The sequence below is a fragment of the Marmota flaviventris genome, chromosome 3 (genome assembly GCF_047511675.1).
Source record: "Marmota flaviventris isolate mMarFla1 chromosome 3, mMarFla1.hap1, whole genome shotgun sequence".
In the NCBI taxonomy this organism is placed as follows: domain Eukaryota; kingdom Metazoa; phylum Chordata; class Mammalia; order Rodentia; family Sciuridae; genus Marmota; species Marmota flaviventris.
The window spans coordinates 165,525,557-165,537,009 of NC_092500.1; the positions used below are offsets into that span (position 1 = coordinate 165,525,557).

At 46.2% G+C, this 11,453-nt stretch overlaps 1 protein-coding gene across 2 annotated transcripts in view; it reads left to right on the forward strand.

Moving 5' to 3' along the window:
* Slc39a14 (solute carrier family 39 member 14) overlaps positions 1 to 10,468 on the forward strand; it is a 46,966-nt gene extending 36,498 nt beyond the window's left edge. Inside the window, exons 4-9 of one of the 2 annotated variants that reach the window (XM_027927230.2) lie at positions 77 to 246; positions 2,962 to 3,084; positions 3,719 to 3,907; positions 4,028 to 4,235; positions 5,084 to 5,268; positions 7,324 to 10,468. In XM_027927230.2, the coding sequence (XP_027783031.2) occupies positions 77 to 246; positions 2,962 to 3,084; positions 3,719 to 3,907; positions 4,028 to 4,235; positions 5,084 to 5,268; positions 7,324 to 7,470 (1,022 nt within the window). In that variant the 3' untranslated portion in view covers positions 7,471 to 10,468. The remainder of the gene's footprint in view (positions 1 to 76; positions 247 to 2,961; positions 3,085 to 3,718; positions 3,908 to 4,027; positions 4,236 to 5,083; positions 5,269 to 7,323) is intronic. The other variant, XM_071610566.1, reaches the window with a different exon arrangement.
* Positions 10,469 to 11,453: the final 985 nt, after the last annotated feature.

An 11,453-nucleotide genomic window follows, 5' to 3' on the forward strand; every position in this document is an offset into this window, starting at 1 on the left:
AATATCCACAACTTTCCCTATCACCTCCTCCCCTAAATGGTGGCTGCCCTGCTCCCTGTCCCGGGTGGGCTGGCAGTGTGGGGATACGGTCTCCTCTGTGTCACCGTTATCTCCCTCTGCTCCCTCATGGGGGCCAGCGTGGTGCCCTTCATGAAGAAGACCTTTTACAAGCGGCTGCTGCTCTACTTCATAGCTCTGGCGATTGGAACCCTCTACTCCAACGCCCTCTTCCAGCTCATCCCTGAGGTATGGCGAGCCAGAGCCCCTGTACCTGGAGTGCGCCTGTCTCCTCGGGGGGGACAGTGGGCACAGTGGGAGACCTCCGATTACATGGAAGGTGCAGGGAGGGGCTCTCAGGGGCCTTTCCTTTGGGAAAGTCAAGCCAGGACTTAGGTAAGAGGTAGGAGAGGCTGCGCAGTGTAGGGTTAAGAGCCAGGTTCAAACCCTGCTGCACCGTCTCCAGGTTCTACAACCTGGGGCAAGCCGCTTACCTCTCTGCTCCTGTTTCCTCATGTAAAATAGGAAAGATTGACCTCAAGAGAATGGAAGGGTCACATGAGATAATGTTTGTAAAGTGCCTGGTGCCAGGAAAAGTGCTCCAACTGTTAAGTGAAAAGATGTAGTTTAGCTGCGTCACGTTATGGCTCTCCATTTGGTATTTTCGGTGCAGAGTGGTATAAACACGTCGACAGAATCCATGGGTCTTAGTAAAAACATCAGTTCTCAGAAGGGAGATTGGGGACAGAGACAATCTAAACAGAACAGTCGAGTTTCCATCACTGACAGCAGCTTTGTCCCTTATCTAGGTAAATGAGGAAAATCCTCCACGTTAGAGAAGGGCGCTTAGTACTTGTAAGGTTTGGTAGCCCTCTCGCAGATGCCTCATCTGCCTGGGTGCAATCTCTTCAATAGACCCATTAATTACAATAAGCACAAGACATCTCACGTAGGTGGTCTGGCAGGCCCACAGAACAAAAGGGTGACTCCACATGCTTCTTGTAGTACTTTGTTTTCTAAAATGCTGTTTTATGTTCCTAGTGGAGCAAATCTGAGATCTATAGAGCTAGTATTGTTTTTTTTTTAATATTTACTTTTTAGTCGTAGGTGGACATAATATCTTCATTTCATTTTTAAGTGGTGCTGAGGTTTGAACCCAGTGCCTCATGTGTCCTAGGCGAGCACTCTACCACTGAGCCCAAGCCCCAGCTCCAGAGCTAGTATTGTTTAACCCATGGAATCTGACCCTGCACGAGAGCACCTACCCTGAGCCTATTTGTGCCAGGTTTGCTGACCCTCGAAGTCAGGCTTTTGAATACTGCCGTCCTCCCTGGCTCAGTGTGGAGAGGTGGTAGTTGCTTCTTTTCCCTTCACTTTTCCCTCAGTGATTCGCCTCTCCCAGAGAGCTGACCAGATGTGCTACTTCTACTACAGAACGTATGTCTCTTAGAAAACGACATAGAGCCGGGTGTGGTGAGCACATGCCTGTAACCTCAGTGGCTCAAGAGGCTGAGGCAGGAGGATCGTGAGTTCAAAGCCAGCCTCAGCAAAAGCAAAGCACTAAGCAACTCAGTGAGACCCTGTCTCTAAACAAAATACAAAATAGGGCTGGGGATATGGCTCAGTGGCCAAGTGCCCCTTAGTTCAATCCCTGATACCCCTACCAAAGAAAGAAAACAACACTAGAGGCTTATGATTGAGTATGGTGCCTTTAAAACCTAAAGGAAAAGCACCTTTTAAGTAGCCAGGGTTCCCCTTCGCTAGGTTAGCTCCTATATGCAACCTGAACCTGAGGGGGACTGGAGTTTATTCAAGGCTTGCTTCTAGTTAGGAGACTGAGGAGCAAGTCATTGAACACTTTGACACCATAAACCAAGAACTGAACTTGAAAGAGAATTCTCCTGGTTTCTGCTCCTGTCTTCTTTCCAATGGATTCTTTCTCCCTCTCCTTAATAAGTGAGGTTTTTCAGAAAGAACCCAGAACAATTCCCCTTCCCCAGCTGGGCGCGGAGGTGCACACCTGTACTCCAGGCTACTTTGGAGGCCCAGGCGGGAAGGTCACTGGAGCACGTGCTCTCAAGACCAACTGGGGAGCAAAGCAAGACCTTGTCTCAAAAACCCTCCCAGCACCATTTTGTTGTTGTTTTTTAAAATATTTATTTACTTATCTCTAAACTGGTAGGGATCTCACTATATTGCCCAGGCTGGTCTTAAATTCTTGGTCTCAAGAGATCCTTCTGCCTCAGCCTCCCAAGTAGCTGGGATCAAGGTGTGTGCCACAGAGCCAAGCTTCAAAAGCTCCCAAGATTAACACCTACAGGGTGTTGACGGCTTTTTTGGCTTTGTGGTCCCCATGAGGTTTGTGGTTAAGAAGATGCTGCAATTCTTGCTGCTCAACTGGGGAATGGATTTCCCTTTTAGAAAGCATAATTCCACCACTTCCCGTTCTGTTTGCAGATAGATCAGCTGGGGACATTAAATAAGATGAAAATAAACACAGGCGTCTTCTTCTTAAATATGGAATGCGCTGACAGGATGCTCTTATAACTAAGTGCTAAGAGAAATTAAGGCATACCTAACTAAGAGTAGAAAACCATGTGGTACATGCCTATTGTCCCAGCTACTTGGGAAACTGAAGCAGGAAGAATCCCAAGTTCAAGGCCAGCCTGGGCAAAACCTAGTCTTAAAAAAAAAAAAAAAGTAGAAAACCATATCCAGGACTACTCTTCCTAAGATTAAAATCCTAAAGATTGTCTTTTGGGAAGATGAGCAAGAAAGAACCTGGCAGAGCTGGTGATGTCACATCAGGGGAACATCAAGATTAGTTGATGGCAAGAGAAGGGCAGACAGCAGAGGTATTCCCGGATGTCTCTTTCCTAGAGTCAGGGAAGTAGTTAAGAGATGAGAGGGAACCAGTGGAGATATCTATTTTCTTAAACTCATTTTATTTTCCTGGGTCCACAGGCTTTTGGCTTCAATCCTCTGGAAGATTATTATGTCCCCAAGTCTGCCATGGTATTTGGGGGCTTCTACCTTTTCTTTTTCACAGAGAAGATCTTAAAGATGCTTCTTAAGCCGAAAAATGAGGTAAGGCCAATCATCAGTTTAAAAAAAAATGTCCGAGGGAACGCACCCACCTCAGAGAGCTGAGGCTGTTGGTGCAGGTGTGGCTCCACCAGTGCAGTGATGTGACCTGTCTGAAGCCACAGGTGCCCTCAGGAGATCAGCCCGGCTCACCTCATGAGGACATTAGCCACGGTGGCAGCCCTACTGGAAACTGGGCCTGGCCAGTGAGCCCTTTACTACAGCAGCAGTTTATCCCTTTTGCTTTGTTCTGGATTATTTCCTAAACATCTGATGTCTGACTGTAAAGAATAGGACTGACTAGCGTAGCACAGATCCAGAAAGATGACCTTCCACATCCGGCATGTGGTTGTTCCCTCACGGTGGCAGAGTCAGCAGAAATGCTCGTGGCAGAGGAGGGGCTCTGAGTGCCTTGAGCAGCGGCCCCTCAGTGCAAGGAGGGCACCCCAGGGACAGGCCTTAGCCTCACACGTGGTGCTGCCACAGGTGAGAGTTTCCACACTTCTGTGCGTGGCCTGCCCTGGTTTCCTTGGATGACCGTAATGAGGTCTTTGCAGAGCTTGGAGCACTCACTTGGAGTAGGTGTTCAGGGGGTTTGGTGAGGGTCACACTCACCCCTCCCCTGTCACCCCACCAGCATCATCACGGACATAACCATTTTGCCTCGGAGACACTTCCTTCCAAGAAGGACCAGGAGGAGGGTGTGACAGAGAAGCTGCAGAATGGGGATCTGGACCACATGATTCCTCAGCACTGTAACAGCGATCCCGATGGCAAGGCCCCGGACGTGGACGGGAAGGTCATCGTGGGCTCGCTCTCCGTGCAGGTCTGTGGCCACCAGCTGCTGGGGAGCCTTCAGAGGCAGAGGCCTTGACGAGTCAGGCGTGTGCTGAAAGCGTGTGGTCTTCCCCGTGACCCACGGGTCGTGGGCTGTGCTTTCTCATAGGACCTCCAAGCTTCCCAAAGTGCCTGTTACTGGCTGAAGGGTGTCCGCTACTCTGACATCGGCACCCTGGCCTGGATGATCACCCTGAGTGACGGCCTCCACAACTTCATCGACGGCCTGGCCATAGGTGCCTCCTTCACTGTGTCTGCTTTCCAAGGCATCAGCACGTCTGTGGCCATCCTCTGTGAGGAGTTCCCACACGAGCTGGGTGAGCACACATCCCCTGGAGCCTGGGTGGCGACCTTGGTTACTGGTGCAGCCCCACTTCATAGCTCCCCAGTGCCACTCGGTGCGCTCTGTAATCTGTTAACACCCACAAGCTGTGTGGACTCTAACCACGGCATCCTAACAATAAGCCAACAGCAGCTTAGAACGATGAAGTTTTTCACAGGGAAATTTGTCTCCCTGTAGCTCATTGAGGCTCAGTGTTCTCATCTGTACAGAGGTTGGTATAGCAGCTACCTTAGAGAGTCACCGTGAGGTAGGCAAGACGCAGAAAGGGCTTACCATGTGCTGCTCACTGTTCCCAGTGCTCAGCGAGGGTGATCTCTTACACCCTGGACTCTTCCAAAGGCAGAGGAGTGTGTTAGAAGTTTGACAGGTGGATCTGTGGACGAGGCCGAGCTTGGGAGGTGCTTGGTTTTATCAAGGGAGAGTGTAGAAAGCCAGGATTCTGGAGGCTCAAATGGTCCAATTTTGGCTTTGCCATTGGCTTGCGACTTTTCTTCCTCACAATTTCGTTTCCGAAAAAGACAATTCACTATAGTTGTAAGGAAGGAAGTTCTTTGTATTTCACCTTCAATCAAAAGAAATGGAGCCATCACTAGCTGGTCATCTACTTTCAAAATCCTGCATGTGGTTTCCAGTGTCTTGGCTGGTGTGCATGGCCAGTTTGGCAGATGGGGCAGCTCCTGAACAGAACGTCGATGGTCAGTCTCGATTCTGAGGCTGTCTTGAGTTTTACCCAGATTTCATCCATAGCTGAGCCTTCTGACTCGCCCATGTTCTCTGTCTCCCAACTCAACTTCCTTCCCCTTCCTGTTCTCCCCTCCGTAGGAGACTTTGTCATCCTGCTCAATGCTGGGATGAGTATCCAGCAGGCTCTGTTCTTCAACTTCCTTTCTGCCTGCTGCTGCTACGTGGGTCTGGCCTTTGGCATCCTGGCCGGCAGCCACTTCTCGGCCAACTGGATTTTTGCCCTGGCTGGAGGAATGTTCTTATATATTGCTCTGGCTGACATGGTAAGTCTGCCGTAGTTTATACCTTAGAGGCAAAATGGGCCAGATTATCAAAATTGTGAATAGAGAACAGCTAGGGGGACATAAGTTAGTTTTTAATAATGGCTTTATTGAGGTGTCTTCACATAACCACACAATTCACTTACTTAAGATATACGATTAGTGGGTTTTAAGGAAGTATTAGATCTACCACCCTCCCACCCCCAGTAGGGTCTCACTGTGTTGCCCAGGCTGTTCCTAAACTCAATGACTCAAGCAATCCTCCTGCCTCAGCCTCTTGAGTAGCTGGGACTATAGGACTCTGGGTGTGTACAATCACACCAACTTATAACATGACAAGAGATTTTAAGGCCAGAAAACTTAATGTTTCTGTTAGGATGTCATTAAAGAAAATGTGCTCAATCTAGGGTCCTTAGTTAAGTATTATAGAATAGGTATATATAGATAAATAAAAAGAAGAAAGAAGAATTACTCATAATCTCTCTACCTCATAATTATAATTAACACTGTTTCTTTTTTATCTCAATGTATTGTGTATGTCTATAAGTGACTGTATTTATATTGAATTCATAATCTTGTGTCCTGATTTCTTTTACATAACACATCATGGATGTTTTTACATGTTGCATGCTCTTTGTAAATATTCTTTTCAGTGATGGTATTGCTCAATGAGAGTATATACTTTAGTTTCAGAATTAGAATTATTGGCTTAAAACGGATACATGGGTTGGGTTGTGGCTCAGTCATAGAGCATATGCCTAGCAAGTGTGAGATACTGGGTTCGATCTTCAGCACCACATATAAATACATAAAAAGTAAAGGTCTATGAACAATTAAAAACAATAATAATAATAACTAGCCTTTAAAAAAATGGATGCATGGTTTTAGGTTTTATTTTTTCTTTTTTGGGAACTGGGGATTGAACCCAGGGGTGCTTTACCCCTGAGCTACATTCCCAGCCTGTTTGTTTGTTTGTTTGAGACAGAGTCTTGCTAAGTTGCTGAGGGTGGCTTTGAACTTGCCATGCTCTTGCCTCAGCCTCCCGAGTGGCTGGGATTACGGCTGTGTGTGAGCCACCCTGGCTGACCCCTGCTTTTAGGCTTTTATTAGCTTTCTTCCATTATCGGTGGTGTCCAGAAGTACACTGCCCTGTGTCCCACGTTAGCAGGACACAGTAGGTGTCAGTCCCCGCCTGCTCTGCTGCACCTTGTGCACGGCCTTGGAGCCTGAGCTCCCTCCCTGGTCTGTTGGCCTGAGGTGCTCTTTGGCCTGTTTGCCTGAATTACTTTTCTTTACATACCCCTTACATATCAGCATATGTAAAGGAGATGCTTTACTTTTTATACTGTTTTATTTTACATATTCTTTGAGAATAATGTTTTTGGCGAGGTGGTGAGAACAGTGGCGGTTACCATCCAAACTCACCCCAGGGAAACACTGTAGACAGTCTCTCTTGTGGGGAGCCTGCGCCGTGGGTAGGATGCTTTGGCATTCCGTAATGGTCCCACAGTGGTCACCTGCTTTGCTGGCCCAGCAGCACGAGGCCCAGAATCAATCCCAGCCACCTTGTAGTTCCATTTTCAGTCCCCTCACACTGTTGCTTGGTTTCCCAAAGAGGTGGTAACAATGATTTGTCAGTAAAAAAGATCTTTTTAAGTGGTTTTATGTCCACAATAAAAAGGGTTTTTTCTTTTTATCAGAGTTTCTTTTTTTCTCCTTCAGTGGTGCTGGGATGACACCCTGGGCCTTGTGCTTGCTGGCACGTGCTTGGCCGTGCAGCCACGCCCGCAGCCCGAAGGCATTGACCAGGGCATTGACCGCTAGCCAGCTCCTACCCCCAAATGCAGGGCCAGGTGTATAGTTCAGTGCTGGCTTTTCCTTCATAGTGGTAAAGTCATGGTGAGCAGTGGAGGAAGGCTGTCATATTCAGGTTCCAGCTGCTGTGGCTGGGAATCTCCTGTCAGCTGATTTGCCGTGTATCTCCATCACTGACCTGCCCTGGACTCGTGAGGTTGAAGAGGAATCACAGGTCTCTTATTTCTCTCTCTTTTTTCTCAGTTTCCTGAGATGAATGAGGTCTGCCAGGAGGATGAAAGGAAGGGCAGCATCTTGATCCCCTTTGTCATTCAGAACCTGGGCCTCTTGACCGGCTTCACCATCATGCTGCTCCTCACTATGTACTCAGGGCAGATCCAGATCGGATAGGGCCCTGCCAAGAGCCAGTGGGACTGCAGGTCGGGTTCTGGCCACAGGACGCGGCCTCCACAGAGCTCCATGGAGGAGGCAATTGGATTAAACTGATAACAGCCGTCTGCCTGCTCCAGATATCAACTGTATTTAAAGTGCTCTGTCCTAGGAAGAAGCTGCCCTGGTGACGTTTTCCAGGTAGTGCCTCAACCCTCCCTGCCCCCTTCTTCATGGTGGCTCCAGAACCTGAAAGCTGTGTACAAGACAAGACTCCCTTTCCTCTCCACTCACTCTGGACTCTTTCTCTTGGAAGCAGCACTGAGAGATTTCCAGTCTTTTACCCTGCCGTGTAAAAATAGAGCTCGTGGTCATAACTTGGTTAGAAATTTTAGGAGATGAAGGAAAAAGAAGAAAGAAAGAAGCAGCAGGAGGTGAATCTATACTTTGGGGCCTGAGGCCTGTGAAGCGGGTTTTTCTTTTCTTACAGAGAAGGGACAGGAGACAAGGGACCCCCACCCCCACCCCAGTCTGTTGAGTTGCCTATTCTCTCAAAGAGTGAGTAGTGCAGGAGAGAGGCAAGGACCATCCTGAGTGTGATAGGAAGCAGCCAGTGATGGATCTCCTCTCGGGATCCCCGCTTGTTCTCCTGGGACGCTGGGGGTCGGTTTGTGCAGCTCCCGTGTCCTGGCTGCCCAATTGAGCCTCTGTGAAGGTTCGGTTGCCTGGACCTTCTCTTGCGGCTTAATGCTAACAGAATAGAGGAGCAGAAGATCGCGAGGAAACAAATTATTTTTGCTGTGATTTCCACCTCCCTTTCCCAGCTCCCTTCTAAGAGACTGTTCAGATCCCTCCCTAGAAGCACATTGTCAAGATGTGGGGGTTGGAGGGGAGACTGCGCACTCACCTCCCCTGGTCACGACTGGCGCAGTGCGGCAAGCCGACCTGTAGAATTAGAGTGCAGTAGTTTATGCTTTACCATGACAAGGGTAGTCAGAAATGGAATGAGTGCAGGCGAAATTTATGACTTAGTAATTACATAAATAAAAGTTTGAGTACCGGGGAACACCGGACTATAAGGTCAAAAACTTGGGGCATGGCCGAAGGTATTGCTGCGGGTGGAATTTGAGTGGCACTGTCTTGGTTACTGCTTCCTCCCTGGCCCCAGACATCAGAAGTAGAATCCTGTATTGAACTCAGTATAAATTCCTCTAATTCTCTCCAGAACATGGATGGATGAACTTGGCTTTAACACTATGGGCCAGCCTCAGGCACTGTGGAGCCCCCTCCTCAGAACTCTGGCTTCAAGGGGAGCTAATCTCCAGGTTCACTAGGTGAATTGATTTATTATTATCATATTGATAATGTGAGATTCTTTAGCCACTTTGGGGAGCCAGTCTCTCCAGAAGCCTTTCTTAGTGGTGCCACAGCTGCAGCCCAGAGGCTGTGTTCACATGACGACAGGAGTGCTGGTTCATTGCCATCGCCTGAGTTTTTCTATCCTTCCTTAGAAAAACTGTCCACTGTTGTTAATTAAAATCAACATCTATTTTGTTTTTGTTCTTAGGAAATGTTCCTCAAACCAAGAATATTCCTGAAAAGAGTATGAATGGGAAAAGTGCTGGGGGTTCTTGTTAAGTCTCACTCTCAACCCTGCCTGTTGACTCAGATGAATTTAGAATAGGCTGAAGAAGGAGGAACCGTTAGCAATCAAGATTCTAGATTGAATGTCAGGACCGACTCCTGATAGAGTTAGGGTCCAGTTTTACCAAAGAACTAATTCCTTAAATGTTGGAATCTAACTTTTTATATTTATCATCATCATTGTTGTTATTGTTTTAAAATGATTTCGTCTTTTCTGTTTTATTTTCCTCAAACTGCTTTCAAGAGGTAGCAGAAAATGACACTCTGAGGCTGGGAGGGTAGCTCATTGGTAGACAGATGGAGCTCCTGCACAGCATACGTGCAAGGCCTGGGGTTCCATCCCCAGCACACCACCCCCACCACCACCACCCCCAAAAAAGACTGGAAGATTTACTTTATCTAACTCACGTTAATCTATTTCAATTTTAATTTTAGCATTCCCTGTAGTTCCTGTCATTCCTTTAAAATATCCTTTGTCTTGGAGTAGAGTACTGACTTAGAGTTAGTGGGTTTCTAAGTTTAGGAGAGGAGCTTAAAAAAATGTAATCTTTAACAAATTGAAAAATAAATATGAACTAGTAGGGTGCTTGCCCTTTTCATGCACACCTATATTATTAACTCAAGAGCTTCACCTTCACAGACGACTGCCTCAGAGGGAATTCCTCTTTCGCCTGCATGGATGCAGAGGCCAGCCCAGTTGGAGCTTAGGAGGGAGGTGGTAATGGAAGTTCCCATTGGCAACAGATCTGCCTCATGATTTGGAAATGTGGCAATTTCATTTTGACTTTTAAGTGTTGAATTTGCTGTTCTAGGCATCTGTACATATTAGAAGTCTGAGGAGTAGTGAGTTGTTAGAGGACTTTTCCACCTGGCACCCCAAAGGCACCTTCCACTTCTTTCCAGATGGACCAGTTCCTATTAATGTCAGCAAGGAAAGTACATGTCACGTAGGCACCATAAGCCAGGGACAGGGTCCTGCTACTTCTCACCTTCTGTCTTTGCCCCCAAAGATTGTGTGTCTAGTGTTACCTGGGGGCCATTCCTCGGTGGTCCTTCACCCTGGGTTTGTAAAATGAAGACTTCTCTGTTTGAGTAGTCTAAGATCTATTTTTAGGAAGTCCTCTTCCAAAGAGACAGAAATATGCCAGAAACCTGCTTTAAAAAAATAATAATAAAGTCTGATTTTTTGCAAAAGAAAGAGGTTAGGTTTTTATTATTCATATTTCCCTTTACAGTTCTACAATTACATCACAGTATTTTTTTTTAAAAAACTCAGGTGTTATGAGAAAAATTAGGAAAGAAAATAACTTATGTGGACTGTAAATGTTTTATTTGTAAGGTTCTATAAATAAAGCTATATTCTGTATTTGTTGAATCCATGTGTGATCTTTGTCAAAAAATATTGTGGGTGTAATGAAGACTATTAAACACAAGGTGGCGATGGTGTCTTGCTGACCTAACTAAAAGATTCGTCTTCCCAGGACCAGTTTATGCTTTCACTATGGGATTTGGAGGGAAATTCATGTGTCCTAATATGCTCACTTTAAAAATGGTTAGCTTTGGGCTGGGGGGTGAGCTCTGATAGAGAGCTTGCCTAGCATGAATTGGGCCTTTGGTTTGATCCACAATACCACAAGAAAGAAAAAAAATTTTAAATGGGTCTTATGACTTTACTATGTTGCATGACAAAAGAATTGTGATTTTTTTAAAAAAAAAAAATTTAAGGCTGGAGAGTGCTCAATGGTGCACTTACCTAGCATACAGGAAGTCCTTAGTCCAATCTTCAACAACAACAACAAAAATTGTTTATGTAGCCTGTGACTTCACTTGTTGCCCTACAAAAGAATTGTGATATTTAAGCTCATTGGAGTTGGAGGTGTTTGTTGCTCAGTGGTCGGGTGCTTGCCTAGCATGCACCAGGCCCTAGGTTCAAACCCAGCACCACACACACACACACACACACACACAGAGCTATCTCCTTGTTTTATATAAATCTACCCCTTGAAACTTGGGGAGTTGGCTTAATTCATTTAAACCACATGTGTCTGTCTTAGGAGAAAAGTCCTCTGTTGTGAGACTTAAAACCCCTAATAGGGTTGAAGATCTGTTGCTTTTTCATTACAATAGTAATGAATAGTCAGGGGAAAAAAGTGACTCACTTTTTTTTTTTTTTTTTTTTTGGTGCTGGGGATTAAACCCAGGGCCTTATGCATGCAAGGCAAGCACTCTACCAACTGAGCTATATCCCCAGTCCTGATTCAATCTTATTACTGATATGCATTTGAGATCCCAAAAGCCTACTATTCAATCCTTCCTTTTTTTTTTTTAAGAGAGAGTGAGAGAGAGAGAATTTTTTAATA